The sequence below is a fragment of the Carassius gibelio genome, chromosome A2, assembly GCF_023724105.1.
Source record: "Carassius gibelio isolate Cgi1373 ecotype wild population from Czech Republic chromosome A2, carGib1.2-hapl.c, whole genome shotgun sequence".
NCBI classification, from domain to species: domain Eukaryota; kingdom Metazoa; phylum Chordata; class Actinopteri; order Cypriniformes; family Cyprinidae; genus Carassius; species Carassius gibelio.
In genome coordinates, this window is record NC_068372.1 from 22,661,309 (window position 1) to 22,681,434 (window position 20,126).

General features: G+C 36.4%; 1 protein-coding gene across 1 annotated transcript in view; it reads right to left on the minus strand.

Moving 5' to 3' along the window:
• Positions 1-11,232, minus strand: part of LOC128031694 (insulin receptor) — a 61,799-nt gene extending 50,567 nt beyond the window's left edge. Inside the window, exons 1-2 of the mRNA XM_052620047.1 lie at positions 10,239-11,232; positions 3,104-3,652 (exon numbers count right to left, since the gene is read on the minus strand). Coding sequence (XP_052476007.1) covers positions 3,104-3,652; positions 10,239-10,314 — 625 coding nt within the window. The 5' untranslated portion in view covers positions 10,315-11,232. The remainder of the gene's footprint in view (positions 1-3,103; positions 3,653-10,238) is intronic.
• Between the last annotated feature and the right edge of the window lie 8,894 nt (positions 11,233-20,126).

Genomic DNA, 20,126 nt, shown 5'->3' on the forward strand with positions numbered 1-20,126 from the left:
CAGCCAAGCAAGGATTTTATCAAGGCACTTAACAAGGACTTCAGTCTATCCTTACTCTTGCATTAGTTACCTAGAGGCAGTTTGTCCCTCAACTCTACATAAACAGACAAAGCAGCATTACAAAAATAAGTTGCTTTGTCATTTAAAATTTGAGGAGTTTATTATAGACTAGTTACTGATTTCAAAATGTTTTTCAAAGTCTCTGATGCTCACCAAGGATGCTTTTATTTGATCAATTATACAATAAAAACAGTAACATTGTAAAATATCACTTCAATGTTAAAATAAACTTTTCTACTTTAAAATGTGATTCATTCTTGTGATGGCAAATGTAAATGTTTTAGCAGCTGTTCCTCCAGTCTTCAGTGTCACATGATCATTCAGAAATCATTCTAATATGGAAATTTGGTGCTAATCATTATCAATGTTAAAAACAAAAGTACAAAAGAGCAGCATTTATTTGAAACAGAAATATTTTGCAACATAACAAATGTCTTTACTGTCCCTTTGAATAAATAATGCATCCTTGCTTAATAAAAGTTGTCATTTGCAGTATATCTGCTGTGTATATTAATATCATTACTTAAGTTACATATTGACACTGGAATGGTTTTAGCATGTTGCTATATTGTTTGGGCAGTTGCTAAGGTACTGGCACAAGTCAAAAAGAGCCCATCTCTATTAGGGCTGCACAATAAATTGCATGCGTTTATCAAGCGCATCTCGTCAGTGAAGCCGGATCTGTGATTAGTAGTAATACAGCAACACAGAGACGTAGTTCACGGTCATGGACAAGCTAAGAAAAATAACGTTCATAATCAGCGATGTATCGTGTTCAATAATGAAAGCTGTTTGCGTAGCTTGTCAGTGAACTATGGATCTGTGTAGTAAATGCTGCTCCATCTTTAAGCACAGGTTGGAGTTTACTATAGGGCTGGGTAAAAAAAACGATTTTTCGATTAATTGTTTTTTAAAATGTGGTCGATTCAAAATCGATTCTCAAAGGCCATGAATCGATTTTTTTCCATATTTATTTCTGCAGACATTGAACGTAAGATTAGCGTTAATCTAATTACAAATCTTCTCCACTAGACCTCACCCTCTTATGTGCCTTGTGCGATGTTACCAATGAACCTATCATTCATTTATTCAGTTTAAAGCAGTGGTTCCGTCTCGAATTCAAATGCGGCTCACCATATGCTGAACACATTTTCTGCAATGTGCGTCAGGTCATGCTCCCGTTCGTGTCTTACAGACTGCATCTTAAAGCCTCTTATACTTTTCTCTTATATGCAGGCTTGATGTAAACATCGCCATCGGAGAGTGTGTAACTAAAGCAAAGTCTGAGGTTAGGAAAAGTTTTGACCTTGTTTATAATGAGAATAATGAGTGAATAATGACGCACCATCAGTGAGCGCAGGAGCGCGCTGAAGCCATCTACAGTGGATTCAATCATTTTCCTCCACAAAAACACTTAGGCCTTACCTAATCTTGGTGAGTAAATGTTTTTCAAATAATAACTAAATATAATTTGAGTCTTAAATGCATAATGTAGACAGAGTAGCTAATGTATTAGCTAATGTTGGCATTATTATTTTATTATGTCAGCTGCTATGGCGAAGCAAATCCGGCAGAGCCTTTATCTTAATTAATTTCATTATTGCCAAATACCCATCTTAATTTATAATTTATCTTAATTAATTTTTTTAAGAAAGACTTGTTTTTATTGGTGCGTTGGCCTATTTATATGCTAAATGAGCCTAGACCTAGGGCTATTTATAGAGTGCTGAGATGTTACGATGTTACAGAGGACTTATTTTATTTCTTTGTTCAAACTTCCAAGTGGCCTATTACGTTAGTCATGTATAAATTATGTTAAACCATGTATAAATGACTCATTCCTGACAAAAGGCAAAAGAGCTGTGTGCTGCATACATTTGAAAAATTCTCGGGTTGTAAATGGGTTCGGGCTTTTAAAAAGCTGTCAATCAAAATGTACGTGTCAGGTTCAGGATATGTCGGGCTTAACTTTTAAGGCCCTATTACAGATAGATAGAAAATCTAATAGAAAATCTAATAGAAAATCGAATCGAAAATCGAAATCGAATCGATTTGAGAGCTTGTGAATCGAAATCGAATGGATCTGGAACATCTGAATCGATACCCAGCCCTAATTTACTACTAGTCACAGAATCGGCTTTACTCATGAGATGCGCATGATGAATGCATGCGATTTATCGTGCAGACCTAACCTATATGTATTTATTCTTGTCACTAGAGACTCAGGCCCTTCACCAACTTAAAACAAAGGGATTTTTGCCTGCAAACCAATTGCACACATCTGTCTTAGCAAACACAGCTAGAGAGGAGAGTCTTTTCTTTTTAAAATGGGGCCGCAGAAAGACCATTACCAAACAGAACATGATCATGCCTCCAAAACACACATGACACCATACAGCTAGCTCAAAGAACAGTTGCATGATGTGCCCCATGTGTTGCGCAATTGTGCTAGCTCAAGGGCTTTGCACCAATATGCAAAGTTCTTCTGTATGTTCAAAACTCAAGCTCTTCAGCACTTCAAATTGAATAGATAGAACAAACTGTTGCATACAGCTTCATCCGTTGCAGACCAGCTCATAATGTGCCACTGGCCGCTCAAACGGATCCTGTCAGGTGAAAAAACAAACACCAATACAAAGCACCACCCACACCCCAAATTACTGCACAACACTGTGCTGTTGCATCATAATCATCATGATTCATGCTCTGACACAGAAATTGGCTTACTTAACTGCAGATGATCACCTGACTTGTTGCTTCCAGCATGGTGGCTTTTGGCCGTCTCTACTGCTGAAAAAACCAGTGAATGTACTGCCAGCACAGTCTGACAGACACACACAGAGCCCTGACAACTTTCCACTCACTTCTCAAAACATCAAGACTCTATGGTAATATAAATATTATTACCCTAATACGCAAAGTGAAAACAGAAATTTTAAACGATTATCTGATGATGAGGCGAAAATTAGTAGGATTCATACATTCTGTGTGATGGTTTAAGGGCCCAAAGCTAAAATAAAAAGAAGAGATTTAGGTAACATACTTCTTTGGCAATGCTTCTGGTTCCAGCAGCGCTCACTGAAGTCCCCGTTGATGGTGGTGAGGGGGCAGGTGGTTTTGCCCTGAACAGTGCCAGGGCAGACGTCTCCGCACTCACGATCATTCTTATTGGCCATGATGTAGTTGTCCTCCACCGAGTCAAGGATCATGGACCAGTCAAGGGTGGAGAGGTAGCAGAGGTCGGGGTTCTTCTCCACACGCACGGCTCCACGGGTGATGTTCATCAGGCTGTGAAGGCCGATCTCTTTCAGCTGCAGCATCTCGAACAACACGAGCGCATAGTTGAAGAAGAGATTATTACCGCGCACCACTGTGAGGTTGGGAAACAGGTCACTGAGGCTCTCCAGGCCATAAACGCGGAAGAGGAGCAGGTAGTCCGTTACTACAGTCAGCTTGGGGTAACTCAGACCACGGAAATCCTCCGGTTTGGTCGTGAACATGAGCAGGATCTTTAAGTGGCCTTCGATCACAGTGCAGTTCTCCAGAACCCGCAGGTTGGTCACATTATTTCTGATGTCTTTACTTGAGCAAACTGCAACGACAAAAAGACAGCAAAATGTTAATTTGTTTAGTGAAAATCTACAGCAAAAAATTGCTTACAGATGATGACCTTCAATATAAAATGATTCTATTCTGTAACAAGCCTAAACAAACAAAATACAAAAATGTATTCCATAGTAACCTATAAAGAAGATCATTAACAGAGTCATAACATTTTTTTTTAGAACTACAAAGTTTTCTGTTGCATTGTTAAAATGTTCTCCCTTTGGGGTGATGCCTTCCATATAAAACAAGTTTAATGAAGAGAAGAAAACCTCTTCCCAGCTTTTCACATTCCAGTGCTGCTTTACTAGTGTATGAGCTGGATAGATGCTTCTCAAGTGAACCAAAATTGCTTAGCCTAAGGTATAAGACAATAGATAGACAGATCGACCGACAGATGAATGTATAGATATATGGATGGATAGATTTATTTATTTATTATTGCATGCCAAAACAGCATTAAAGCATTTTAAACTTTGCCTTCAGGGTCCTGGACAAAGTCCCCTAACTAAGACATATAGACATAAATTCCCATTTCTACCATGTACTATTACCTAATTTTAATGGGAAGAGATAGCTTTTTGTACTTCTTGTTTTTATAATTTATGTTTAATATATTATTGTTCTGTAATTGTCATTGTGTAAGTGATTATAATTTATGCAGCAGAACAAATTGCCCTCAAGGCAGGTAAAGGTAAAATTATAGGACACTATGAAATATTGACTGAGTTGGTTAAAAACACACACACACACGAAGAGCATTTAAACAGCGATCACAAAATCATAAACAATAATATTACCTAGGATGCTGAACATCTAATAAGAGACTATTGCTTGCGTTAGTGCCCTGGTTTCCTTTAAATGAAAAACAGCCCCTGCTGCTCATGATTTTACAGATTCCACAATGGTTTTCATGAATTACACGCATAAATGAACTCTGATGAGCGGTCAGCCCATGCATAAGTGAGACCTTTCAAACACTGGGCAGTCACAGTATGAGGCACTGGGAAGGTCAAAAATACCTTGCACTGGCTACTTGTTTACATTAGTTATAACCCCCCGGTCACCCCACAGGGATTCATAAATGTGGCAGACCAGATGTTTTGAAGCATGAGAAAGCTGAAACACTTATAACCCTACTGACATATGTGTCCTCTCTCTCTATCAGACACTCTCACACACACACACAATGTGCAATACCTCTACACTTACATTTATTTTTAGCATACACTATGTACAATTGGGGTGCCAGGCACTTGAAAAGAGTATTGTTGAAGCACATGAAAGGAACGGTGGTACAGTGAGATGAGATGTGTCCTGGCTGTCTGTGTGTTGTCATTCACTCGCTGAATGACGCTCGCCAAATTTATACCCTGAATATCTAACAATGAGCAATTTAAGTTACAATCATGCATTAATTTAAGAGATTATTAGTAAGAGAAATATTAAAAATACTTAATTTAATTTGTTTTAAATACAAAAACAAAATAGTTCAACCAAAAATGATCATCCTGAAATATCAAAAATATCTTAAAGGGGTCAATTAATGTTTTTTTAAAGATCATTATTTTGTGTATTTGGTGTAACAGAATATGTTGAGAATGCTGTAATGTTCAAAAAACACCACTTTTTTAAATACTGTACATTATTGTAGGTCCTCTATGCCCTGCCTTTATCAAACTAAACGGTTTCTACAAAGTCCCTCCTTCCGACAAGAACATTCCCCATTTGAACATTCAATAGCAAATAGTTAAACTAATAACAAAACATACTTTCAAGCCCCAGATTGTCTCAGCAAAGTCAGAATGACCTCCTCTCCTAGGTTCACAAACGGTCATCCATAAAATGCGTTGCTGTTTTGTTGTAACTTGTAAGTAATCTTAACAATTCCTAAATGCATCTACATTCGGAAGGACAAATAAAGTGCTTTTGCTTTCGCCTAGATACACACAGCATCTCCCTGACATGGCTTCTTCAACACTAACTGCCTTCTTTCTTTGCGTGAACATTTGGGCGGCATTACACAAATATTTCCACATGACGTAGACATGTGGGGGCGTGTTTAAATGAGCCGTTTTAGGGGGCGTGGCAGAGTCTTGACTTTGATAAAAAATATATCTTTGGATTTGAGACTTTAGTCTTCTTAACTTTACAGATCTTCTTCATGCACCAAGAGCTTGTAACACTCCAAAGAGAAAGGAAAATCTTTATCTCATCATATGACACCATTAATTTAAATTTCGAAGATGAACAAAGGTATTACGAGTTTGGAACGCCATGAGGGTGAGCAATTAATGACAGAATTTTCATTTTTGAGTTAACCATCCATTTAATGCATTTACGTTTAAATTTTATTATTTATTTATTTATTTTTTACATATTAAAATTTGTTTTATTTAAGTTAAAATAGTTAAATAGTTTTATGTAAAAGATCAAAACATAAATCATAACTTTAACAAGCTGACCTTAAAGTAAACTACAGGTTTAAAATATGCTTTAAAAAGAAGAAAAGGAAATGTCTTAAGAAGAAAAGGCATGTAATTGAGGTAGTGATTTATGGTAAAGCTGATTTCTCTGCAGCTAGTCCTACTTTGTTACAGACCTGAACAGTATATTTTAACCTGTCATATTGATTGAAATATGCATTCAATCGGCATAAGTGTGTTTGCCTTTGCAGCCACCATTAAGAGACCTAAATAAATCTTCTGTCAAAAGATTTATAATGCAAATGTTCTTGAATAAAAAAAATAACAATAATAATAAATGTGGCAAATGGCCAAACCACACAAAGTACACACTATCCTCTGAAGCAAGACAAAGAAACAATGGCTAACATTTCAACCAGGACACAGGAAAGAACTAAGTGTGCAAATAAAAGCAGAAGTCTTAAAAAGAGGCGTGTCTCCACACCTCTTGTCCCACTTCCTCTTTTGAGGTTCATCACATCAAACCGAACTGTAATTGAAAAATATGGCCTTTTGAGAAAGCAAATTACAAATATATATACATTAAATAATATTCATATCAAACAATCTAATTTTTACTTTAACAATCATGGAATTCCTCCAGACATGCTTTATGCATTGGGCCAAACTACAATTATGAACATGCTTCATATCTTTATACTTTAAAACATATTACATCATTTTCCGCAATTTATCTGAACACATTGGGGACATAAATATGACACCATCAACCACCCCACACTGTGAGAAAAGACTGCAACAAAGGATAAAGGCAATAAATTAAGCATACAGAATGATTGGGCAACTAATAACAGTGAGCAGAGAAGAGAGTGGGGATGATTTAAAGATGCACCTGCACACCAGCTGCTGTGGTGTCCTCAAACTAGCTGAGAACAACAATATTACTGGGTGGGTTTCCACCACTACATTTTTCTTAAAATCAGCAGAAAGCGGAGTCTAACAGTTGTTGCACAAGAATTTGCATGAGCGGATTGGAGTATGCAACTAGCTGAATCTATTTTAAAACTTGTGAGAGATAAACTGCATGTGAAATCACAATAACTCAAAAGGTTAGGATTTCATTTAAGAAAATTTTAGCATTCAAATTAAATATGATTTTTTTTTTTTTGACAAAATTACCAATAAATGTGCTTTACTGGATTCAAATAAACATGCTGTGTAGATTTTATAATAATATGAATAGTTGAACCAGTAACAGATTTTCCATCAAAGAAATATTGAATATTAGTACTGAATGCAAACTATGAATAAACATGAAGATTAAAGGAATGTGACAAAATCAGACTTTTTGTTAACAAATATCCTATAAACCACTCAGTATATGAATTACTTAGTATCCTCCTTGTGAGACAGCTATGACAAACTTCAAAACAGAACAAATAAAAGGCTCTTGAGGGGAAGCTTATAATTGTCGGTTTGAATGAGATGATCACAAGGTGGATCATAATAGAAACTAACTAGGTGTACAATCAGAAAGTACAACGAACCGCAAGATCATGGAGATCACAGGCCAGCTGCCAGGGTGAGGCAAATACATTTGAAATGATTTCTCACAGCTTTAATGGTCATGCCATGACAGCAACGACTTGACAAGGTTGATAATTGTTAAATTATATACGACCAGTTTTCGGATATTAGCAATGTAACCAAGCAGGTGATTCAGTCAAAGGGTTTCAGATTCTTGTCTGCAGAGGTATAAATTATGTTGTTATGTGCTGTCCTTGTCTGTAAAGACACACGACTGACAGAAGAATGTTAAGAGCGACAGCTGTACTATTAGTTTGGCCAAATAAAAACTTACAGACTAAATGACTGACTGGAAGGAAGACTGATAGTAAAACTAGACTGCAAGTAAAATACATTAATTAAACGTGAAAAAAATCTAAATCTGTAAGACAATAAGGATGGTTTATTATTAATAACATACAGCCAGAGGGATCCAAAATCTGAAACCATATTGCAAATCTGGGATTCAAAATATAATTTTTGAAATAAACGAGGTTAATGAAATAAATGAAGTATTTTGATATTGAAAACTTTTATATAATCTGAATAAAACAAACGTTGAAACATTATGCATTATTTGCAAGTCAATAATTCAAACAAGGAAATTTACGATATTGAGCAAGTTAACTCCCTTTTTTGTTTTGTTTTCGGTCAGATATTCTATTTTCCATTTAAGAACAAGATGCTGTTTAGATCATTCTCAGATCAAGCTTGAAACCATGATCATCAGGTTTTACTTCGAGAATTCATATTGTTTGCTGCTATCATTGCAGCAAAAGGGCGACAAACCAAACATTAAAACATTCTTGCTTTTGTTTTTTAGTTGATTTTTCAAACATTTTTCACTCAAATTGTAGCACTGAAAGAATTATTCAATAAAAAAGTACTGGCTGGGTGTCTCAGTCTTTTCAACCCCACTTTAAGACACATGCTGAGCTTTGCATTAATAAATGTTCCAAGATGACCCGGGCTCTGAGCAGATTTCCAGTCCAGACGAGACTGAACTGAGGCCCTAAAATAGTTCCACCTTTCCCTAGAGTGGTTCACTACAAGCCTGAGAGGAACAAGAAGGGGGCAAGAAAGTTATCAGAACACATCAGAAAGTTACCAAAGCAATTGTAACTTTCCATCCAGTGCTTGTTATTAGTTTTTCAAACATATGCAAATCTTAACTTTTTAAACATACTGTCCTGACATACAGTATCTTAACTGTGATACACAGGTAAGAGAGTCCCAAAACGGAAACTGGCAGAACTTTGAATGCATAAATTGCATCCAAACTAACACTATATTTAGAATTAGAATCCTGCAAAACAACAAGATAAAAAAAAAATGTGCATGTCCATCCCCATAGAAAACCTTAATGCCGAAAATACTCCTATATTTTATAACTTTCCATAACTAACATGTTAAAACTCATTTGTTGGGTGAACTGAAGACAAGCCAATGTTTTGTTTGGAGCTGAACACAGGCAAGTGTGTCAAAAGCATGCTCATATTTATTTAGCTGTTGCAGGAAGTCTTCCAATAGCACAAGAAACAACAAGTGGTACATAATTACAGTACAATTTAAATGACTTCTGCCTCATTAAAACCAATTACCAGCACATATATGGCGTGTGTTTACGAATTCTTCCTATGCTGAGGGATTAACATAAAGTATCACTAAGAAAATAATACAAGTATATTAAGCATTTAAATAAGCCAATATACATTAAAAATACACTTAGAATAAATAGTTATAATCAGGCAGATAAAATATAGCAATCCAATATTTAGCATTAAAATTAAACATTTTCTATTCATACAACCAGTCTTCAAAGTGAACCGCCTTGAGTTGACATCAAATAAGTGACTGATAAATAAAGAATTATTGATCAGATGTTCCGAATTGATTGCCCAGCGTTTAACGAAAATTTCTGAGTATTTAGCTAATAAAAGTTGTGGCCCAGTGATATCACTCTACAATAGTTTTACTGTGCTGAAAGCTACATTTTAAAAGGACATCTGGGAGCACTAGCACTAGTTTTGCACTTTCCAAACTCATAAAGATCGGATCACGGACCTCCAGTCAGGTTTCATGGCTTCTTTGAACAATAAATAAAAACACAGCCCTATAGGTCTCGACCAATCTGATTAGGATTTAAAATCCTCTTGCAACTCTGTCAACGCTGCAAATGGCTGCATGAAACAGGGGCCTGGCTAAACTTGAAAACCATTCCCGAGCCTTTACTAGCGGTTCGAGCTACAAATAGATCAATGCTGTCCTCAAACCATCGATAATCTGGTTTTAGGGTCAAGGCGCACACTTCATTTAATCGACCGTACCATTAAAGCCAGTTTGAAACGATTAATCTAAATCAGAACGACCCGATATTTGATTTATTCGCCCCTTGCCCTGCAATGTCCTTCTGTCTGGCTCTGCTTTACCAAATGTGTCACAGTGGTCAAGAGCTACAATACCCTTTTCCCTTTTAGAGCGGTCGGTAACATTTGTAGAGTTACATTTAAACAGACAAGAATCCTATAGTATTAAACCTGTAACAATGTAAAAGACCAAACAAAGACATTAAGTTACACTTACTTTCTCCAATTGTTTGTTGACAGTTGCAAACAGTGTAGAGAGACGCAACCAAAACAATCAAAGTCCACAGCCGCATTTTGCCCCCGGGGAAAACGAAATCTGTCGAGAAATCCCCTCCGTATACGTCTTGGTGTGGTAAACGATCTCTTTTAATAGTCCAGTGCTGTTTTGGAAGATAAAAATGAAAAAGAAAAGAAAAAGCCCTCTGTCACCCCCCTCAGAAAAAAAAATGGGCGGAGAGGAAAGGTCAACGTGTTCAATCCGCTCGCGCTGCTCTGCTGTCGCGCGCACTTACTGATGCTGATATGAAACACGCTCGAGGGCTAAGCTAATGATAGCGCGTGCAGCGACATTCATTCACTGTATACACACGTATAAAGCACGCGGACTGCAACATTTACAATGACCGGTCGAATCATTTCTGACCGATTGCATATATTTGTCCAGCACTTGCGCAGATTGCTTCAAGCTTGGTAAAAAAAAGGGAAAAACTGGCGAGGCACGGATAGGAATGGCTGCGCACACAGAGCGCAGGCCGAAACAATCGATTTAGCGTCTGAACGAGATTTTTTTTTCGTTATATTTTTCAGATGGAAAGATCTTATAGTTATAATACACTGTTTACAGACTTATAAATTGCATATAGTGCTCCTGCAAAAATTTCCAGGGTTCATAAAGGGGAGAATTCTGTTTGTACTTTTTCCAGGTTCCTCCTGCTGACAGTGGGCTTTCGCCGTAGCGCGGTTAGTTTCTCAGTAACGTTACTACTCCTCACTGCGAGCCTTTATTCTGACAGATTCGTATCAGTAAATCGGATCGATTCTAGGGGCGTTTGCTGAAAACACTGCAGAAGATTACCGCGAGACTTCTAGCCCAAAAGGTCCACATGCAGTCTTTATTACGTCGCTTTTCTGGAGAGCAGTTGCCTTGCTTCACCGATCGAGCGAAGTGAAGAGGATTCCGCAAACCTCACTAACTAGTTTTTAACTCTCTCGCGGAGAAAAAGAGGAGAATAAAAATGCAAGACTTTTATTTATTTATTTATTGTTCTGTCCCCACGTTGGTTGTAGCTAGTGCACTGACACTCTGTACACACTCTCTCTCTGTCTTTGCGCCAGTTGAAGCAGATGGAGCACAAGGGAAATATGGACTGGAACGATGGACCGAGAAAGCGTTCGCGCACTAAACATTGGCATGCACTTTGCATATTTGAAAAGCTGGCTTGTAGGCAGTAAATCGACATTATATGATATCCAGAACATAGAAAAAAAAGAAGAAGAAAAATGTATTCACTTGTCCTGGTAAATATACCATTATAAAACATGGCAAGACAATATGCATGTGTTGTAGTGTGAAATTGCTTACTAACCTTTTCAGCTAAACGATTTTACAACCTCACTGTCATTATAACATAAAGTCATAAAAACCATCAAATTCCTGTAAAAATTAGAATAACTTTACATGCAAGTTTTAACAGAAGAAAAAATGTAAATGCTTCTATAAAATGATTTTATTTCTAAGAAAAAACAAGGCTCAAGCTAAAATATTTTTTTTTGTAGTAAATATTTTACCTGCTTTAAATTATGTTAAGTCTATTACCTATAAACTGTGTAATTTAATGTTATGTACAGAGAGGACTGAACTTAATCAACTTGATTGATTTAATTTAGTGATCCTGGATGCTCTGCGGTCTCTTTACTCTCACATAATAAAATCATTTCAGCTCAAATCAATATTTCATGTCCATTTGTGTATTTGGTAAGCAGTTGTATAAAAAAATGAGATAACGTACAGAGTTGTTCTGTTTTACGTCAGGGTCCTGATTTCCCTGTCAGGTTTCATTTTGTGAAAATTTAAATTTTTCTTAGTGTTTATACAGTATAATGCAGGGTTTTGCCAACTAGATCTAGTAAAACATGAGTGGTATGCTGATGTTGTTTATGCCAACCACTCAGTTTGATACAAGGTAGCTTCTAAGTTCCTTTAGATAAGGTTAAAGAGGTTTGGAAAATTATTAGTTTGAATTATTAAAATGTATTGGAAATAAATCTGTATTTGACACTTGAGGTAGTAGTAGCACAACTGTATTAGTTTAACTATATTTTCTAAGACCTAGGAAAGTCTTTGAGAGAGAAAAGGGAAAATATTGGGGTGTAGTTCTGTTGAACTTATGAGCTTCTAAGCTGAAAGGAGATCATAGAAAAACAGAGTTGACTATGTCAATAAACATACACATCCTGGTCATCAGTGAGAACTGTGTTGGTAAGAAACAGGACTGTGTTATACAAGGTGATAAATATGTTTATGCTGCCTCACATTCCTTACAGCTCAGATAAGATGTCCAATAACATATGTTTAGGAATATTCTGGGATCAGTAAAACTTATGCTACACTTATGCTACAATGTGCATTACAGCAAAAATTATTTGGACATTTTTACAATTTTGCTGCCATGACAACAAAAAAACCATAATCTCTAAAATCAGTGTTAAAATTATGAAAACAACTTTACAACTCAAATAATACACACATTTAAACAAAAATTGGCTCCTTTCTAAGCGCTCCTCAATTTTTGCTTTTTTTAATACACAAGTCACAATTAGTTTTTGTGGTAATCAACATTCTGCCAGAAATGCCTTTGACCTAACGTAATTTGTTTTTAAATATTTCTTTAACACACCCATTTCTCTGTAGAACAATACAGAAAATCAATCAATGATCCCTGGGGCTACATTCATATTACATTTGAATATGCTATGTTGCCCATGTATTTGTGTTCTGGCATAGAAAAGTGTTGTTTCTCTGTGTGTACACAGCCACAGACCATGTCTTAAAACAAATCACATAATGCGTAGTCAGACTGATGTCTTCCCCTCCTGATGAACATGAGAGAGAGGAGGAGGCACAATAATATCCCCAATCCCTCTTGCCCTACAACCTGTTTACATCCTCTGTTCTAAGAACCACCACCATTATGTGTGGGAACACAGCGTTAAACCCTTCCAAATGTCAGGTACACCATCTTCGTCACCACTCGACGTGAAAAAGACACCAACGCCTTTGCAATGTAAAATACATAAAAGCTGAAACATAATGGACTGAATTTCAGAATGGATTGAATCTGATTCATCTGATGCAGCAAACATACAGATGAAAAGGGAATCTGTGAGAACTAACAGGTTTCTATAACATCATGGAAAGTGTTTTTTGTCTGTTTGTTTGTTTGCTTTTATTTGACAGAACATACAAGTGCATAAAAAAAAATAGAATATGAAATATTTCAAGAGTTTTTTTGTTTTAATTCTGATGGTTGAGACGTAAAGCTTAGGATACATTAGTATACATTCAGTATCCAAAAAAATTTGAATGTTCCATTTTGAGCTTGATTAGTTTGATTAATTTTGAGTATAAATACTGGGTACCTCTTGGGCTAGTTTAGAACATGCAACCACAATAAGGAGAAAGACTACTGACTTGACAGTTGTCCAGAAGACAATCATCAACACTCTCCACAAGGAGGGTAAGCCACAGAAGGTCATTGCTGAATGGGCTGGCTGTTCACAGAGTGCTGTATCAAAAAACTCCTAAATATTTCAATTTATGTGAAATGAATCTAGAATATAAGAACGTTTGCTTTTTTGAATTAAGTTACAAAAAAGAAAGAACTATTCCATAATATTCAAATTTTTGAGATGCACATGTACATATACAGAATGGGCAATTGACAAGGACAGGATGATGATTCAGACTATAAGCCAATGACAGTAACACTCATTTATATGAGAATGTATAATCTGATGTAATAGTGATTACACGATGTACTGGAACTACTTATATTGGATCATCAACAGTCTGCCGACCACTTTAATACATGAAATTCTGAAATAACTGGAATGTTATTGCCCCTTACTGAAAGGTCATTTCTGACCCTGCTCTGGATTAATTTTTCTATTTTTTTTTTTTTTACCACATAATTTATTAGTATCCTGCAAGTAATCTGAGATTATGTATTTCATGTTATAAAGTGGTCAGCAGACTTTTGGAGGAGCAGGAACTAATAATTCTAACGATGTCCGTGGTTTAAGTCTAATGTGAGTTATGCACTTGCACTCGCAAAAGCTCCTGTTTTAATCGCTCGAGCAGTCTAAGCTGCAAAAAAAATTATTTCTCTTACCAACATCTTTTCTGCAGGTCTTTGCTTATGATGACGAGTGAATGAAAGTAACGTGACATACAGCCAAGTATGATGACCCATACTCAGAATTTGCTCTCCAAAGTGCACACACACACAGCAGTGGGCAGCCATTTATGCTGCAGCACCCAGGGAGCAGTTGGGGGTTCAGTGCCTTGCTCAAGGGCACCTCAGTCGTGGTATTGCCAGCCCAAGACTCAAACCCACAACCCTAGGGTTAGGAGCCAAACTCTCTAACCACTAGGCCACGAACAGCTCTCCTTCTCTGCGATGATGAATCAAAACAGAAAACACCTCTGATTGGACACTGCATTCATAAACTCAACTAAAATGAAAAATGTGGAAAAAGAAATCTATTGCAACGTGAGCCAACCTCAGGTAAATATAATGCTGCAATCAACATTTTTCATTTATTTTACAGCCGTGATTGACCCAGTTTAATCCTTTTTGCCCCTTCTCTTGTATTTGGGAGGCGTTTGTGTTCATTTTGGTCAGAGAAAAATATGTAGGTGATTTGTTATAGATGGTTAAACATCCAACAAGGACTAGTAGACATCTGGTCTTTGCTGTGTGCCATTAGAGTTGTCTTATCAGATTTAATACCTTAATTTCCTCGCAAATTACTCTCTCGGTTTTACAAACATTTATATTAGGAGCAAATAAGCATGAATGATAAGGAGGAGAATTGTGAGAGTAAATTACAAAAGCGCAGTAATCGCTTCTTTACAATATTGGTATAATGTCACCATGACAACATGCTTTTAAATTTCAGGACTGTCTATTGTGTTCTTTCCTGTGATTGGTGGATTAGTTAAATAATGGTCGAAATGTGCAGGAAAGGTCAGTGAAAATAACTTGAAAACATGACACTTTTAGAGCTGGGCTAAAAATGAACTCAAAGTAGGGCAGGATGTTATTTCTCTGGTCACGTATTGTAATAACACAGGATGTCCTTTTAATTGCCTTATTAAATTTGCTGCCTTTTTCATGCTGTTTTGGAGCTAAAAGGAGGACATGACGTATGATCAAAATTACATGAAAATACAAATCATTCACTTTCTTATTAAGAGGTTATTGGGAACTTCTCACTTCTTTCATCAGGTCTGAGCATCTCTCACTTAATGCATGGCATCACTGCAGTGATATTCAAGAGCAAGCAACAGTGGGATAATTATGATATGTATAATTCCGCTTTAAGCAGGAATTGTATTTATTTGTAGGAAGACCGGACGAATGTCACATGGTAGTCACAGGTGAGTCCAAAGTATTTTCTTTAGCAGAGATTACCTATTTATTCATTAATTCATCCTTTTATTCAGCAAGGATGCATTAAATTGATCAACAATGCAGTTATTTTGAACTTTGTTCACCAAATTCTGAAAAAATGCATCACAGTTTTTGCACAAATATGAAGCAATACAACTGTTTTTAAACATTGATAAAAATTAAGAAATGTTTCTTGAGCAGCAAATATGTAAAACATATTATAAAATATGTTAAAATATAAAATATTCTGAATTGTTATATTTCACAATATTGAAATATGACCTGAAAACACAGTACTATGAGCTCTGACTTCTACTGCAGAATAAACACCTACTGAGGGTTAAGGCTCAACCTCTTAATCAGCAAAGGGAAAAGGCAGAAATCTATACATATCTGTTTAGAACGGGAAAGGAAAAAGAACAGGAGATGAAGGCAGCCATGCAGGCTCCCATTCTGGATGCCTGTCAGGAATTAATTTCAACAGAGAGTCATCCCAAAGGTTCCACCATGCATTGCTATCTAATGTAAATATGCTTGGGCTGGTGCTGATTGAGTTTTTATCAGTCCTCTGTCTTTACCCTTCCTATGTTTCCCCTTCAGAGCCACTCCAGTTGACAGTAGTGTCCTACTGAAAACAGAATGTATCCTGTTTCTGACCCCGTCCCTGTTGCACTGACCCTACGGCTCTCTAATAGGTCTAATAGGATTACATGTGCTTTGAAAAACAGTCCTGAGCCACTATATCGTCTGTGAAACCCCTGGACACAATGTAATTTCTGTAGTGAGGGACAATAGATGCAGAGACCGTGAATTTAAAAAAATGAAGGGCAGCAGTGTTGCTTTATATCATTGAGATATTTTATTTTTTAATATTAAAATAAATGAAATATTTTGAATATCGTTTTTTATTTCAGTTTCCCTTTTTAAATGAAAAAAGGGTTTTATATACAATAAATGTATATATTTATATTTAAAGACTTAATTAACTATAATATATGTATTAAATAATATATTTTTAGTTACTTTTTTGTTGTTGTTGTTAACTATAATAACCCTGATTGGCAGCTGTAATGGGGTGGCAGCTGTTTCTACCTGACCAGCCTCTTAAAAATGACTTCTGTTGGTGCAATTTAGAAAGGTTAAACTCAAATTAAATTAGACTTTTGACTTGTATAAACCAGTTATTGACATTTCTACTTTCTAGTATACATCTGTGCGAATCTTGCGTTTAGAGGGAATATATGCACAAAGTGCAATATGCAAAAAAAAAAAAAAAACTATATTACGACATGTGGTATAGCTCTGGTGTTTTATTGTGAAATTCTGACTCAGCTCTTCAAACTGTTTGTGTTTCTCACTTCTCAATGTGTGATTCCACCTCCTTCTGAAACATGCTGCCGTTGGTTTATATATAGTCCAAACACTATGTTATACACTCAAGTCACCAGCAACCAAAGGCGAAAGAAGACTGTTCTAGTGAGTAAAACCACAAAAAGTTTTCAGCTGAATGATGTGACTGATGATTGCAGGGTTCATTGAGTTTGAGGGTTAGACTGACACTTCTCGAGCAGGACTTGCAACGCCCGCACGTGCATTCAAAACAAAGCGATAAAGCGTAATTTTAAAGGGACAGCCAAAGAATTATAAAATCAGATTACAATATTTTCCAGCATCATCGGGGCCCTCCCCCAGCACGGGGCCCTGGGCTTAAGCCCGTGCATTAATGCGGCCCAGGCTGCATCGCGTCCAGTGTTGCAAATTTTCAGTAGAAGTTGCTAAAGGAAGGTTGATTTGTATGGAATTATATCTCTGCCACAATTCTGCATGAGAAAGATCATATTTTGAGCGAGCAAAAGTGCGTTTTGCAAGTGCATGAACTGAGTTTTGTGGAGAAAATGTTTGTTTTGCAAAGAAGAAATTATTGAACACACACAAATCAATTTTGCATTTAAAGTTCTTGGATTTGTGCAGACCTTCTCTTAAAGAGATAGTTCGCTGAAAAATGTAAATTCTGTCATCATTTACTTATCCTCATGTCGTTCCAAACCTGTATGAGTTGCTTTCTTATGTTAAAAATAAAAGAAGTAATTTAGAAGATTTCTGGTAATAAAACAGTTGGTGGTTCCCATCGACTTCCATAGTATTTTTTTTTCTACTGAAAGTCAATGGGAACCACCAATTGTTTGATTACAAGCTAGATTTAAATGATCTTCTTTTATGTTCAACATAAGAAAGCAACTCATGCCGGATTGAAATGACAGGAGGGTGAGTAAGTGATGACAGAATTGCCATTTTTTGGTGAAATATCCCTTTAATGCCATTGAGAAATATTCAAACTAACGCAATGGCTTTGTACCTGCAGTCTGACAAGCAGGTCTGTGACCAGCACCGTAGGGCTGATGGACCGGATGGCTGCTTGCCTGCACTGGATTACCTCGACCCCCCTCTCCCCCTCCCCTGTTTCAAAGTCGTGTGTTTAGGCTGTATTAATTATGTGCTTTTGTTGCTGAGGTGTTTTTCCTCTTCTCACACTGTACTCCCAAAGGAGCATAGTCGGGGGGTTATTTTTTTCTCCTCCCCTTCCTCATGTTATGCTGCATTTCTTCCTCAATTCCCTGTCTTCCTGTCCTGTCTACTCCCTTGTCATATTGTATGTTGTGTATAAATATGTATGGACAGGTTGATGGCTAATTTTGCTGGTACTTGTGACTAGTGACAATAGAAAAATAGAAATTGTGAAGTTAATGCATAACTATTGGACAGCAAAATGGTCAGTGGGTCAACAGGGTCAGTCAAAAACATGTGGAGAAGAAAAGATGCATGTTAACTGCAAAAGAATTAGGAATTGAGGTAAAGAGATACTCCAGCCCCACATTTTTCCAGAACTGCAACTTACCTGGAGTCTCCAGAAGTACAAGGTATCAGGTTCTCAGAAACCTAGGTTAAGTATAGAATCCTTAAAGAATTACCCCTACTTAGAAATCACACCCTGAAGTGTAGTAAAATGCTAGATTTAAAAAAAACTTATATAGGGTTTGTTGACATAAGATGAGAGTGACTCTTGAAGGACCAGCACCACATCATCTTGTAGCGCTGAAGAGTTTATTTTCCAGAATCTGGCAGTTAGTTTTGGGAGCCCATTTTTAGTCCATCTCGAGATTTTATCTGTAGAAGATAACCAGCTTAATAATTATGCACACCTGAATATAAGGCGTTTTTCACTTCCAGTCTTCATGAACAATTCTATATCAGTTATAAGTGACGATTAAATACAAGATTGATGTTGTTTGGAATTGGTCAAATGTGCTTGGAAAAAAATTTAACCAAAACATCAACAATTATATTATAACAATAGTTATTATGTATGGACTGTATTTTCCCTTTTCCGTTATCATCAGTAATGCAAGGAATGTTGTGATTGGTTGTCAAGGCAGCCAATCAGAATTTAACAGCCTCGTCGTCTGATTGGCTAAAATTATGGCATAATGTAATGGTGGGTTGTGTGGAGCAAGCCAGCCATCAGAGAGAGCACATCAGGGGAGCAAGCTAGTGACAGGTTGCACTCACAAAAGAGAAGGTCTGCACACATCCAAAAACTTATTGTAAATGCAATATTGGTTTAAGTGCGCTCAAAATACTTTTTTTCTTTGCTAGACGAATACTTTATCCACAAAACTCAGATTGCGCGCTTGCAAAATGCACTTTTTGTGCAAGTGCGAATTTGCGCAGAATTGTGACAGAACTATCTAACCCACCGATCTATATAAATGTTTTATATTATAGATCAGTGATCGAACCCCATATATTTTCTAAATATAGTTTCTAAAAGTGATGATGATGTGAAGTCATTGTGCGATGATGTCATTAACCACGTAACCACGATGCAAAATTGTCACTACGTCAAATCTCATCCAAAAAAAAAAAAAAAAATTTTTTGTATATGTTCATTTAGATTTGTTTGTAAAATAATATAAATCAATGATATAATATTAGAAATGACTTTTTAAACAGCATTTAAACACGAACACATTTTTAAACGATTAAGATTTAAGTGTTATTAGCTAGTAAAACTATACATTCTGAACAATTCTAGTTGTAAGCAGTGTATTAGTTGTTAATACACTGCTTAAATACTGCACTGTCTGTAAGAATAAAGTCTGTAACAATAGGACACCGTCTACGATGGTAATTCACAGGTAAATTACTAGTACATTTTCCAAGATATTTTTCTTAGTGTACTAACTGATCAACAATCACAGGTACAAGCTACTGACAAGGTGTATAATAAATGAACAATTATCAAATGATTATCATTATCAAATGGAACAATTGTAAATAGCTGTAACTTAATTCATGTGATGTGTGTACTGCTAGGCAACTTTGGTTTCTTCTTTTTGTGAAATTTAGATGGAAAATGTGTGCCTTTTTTA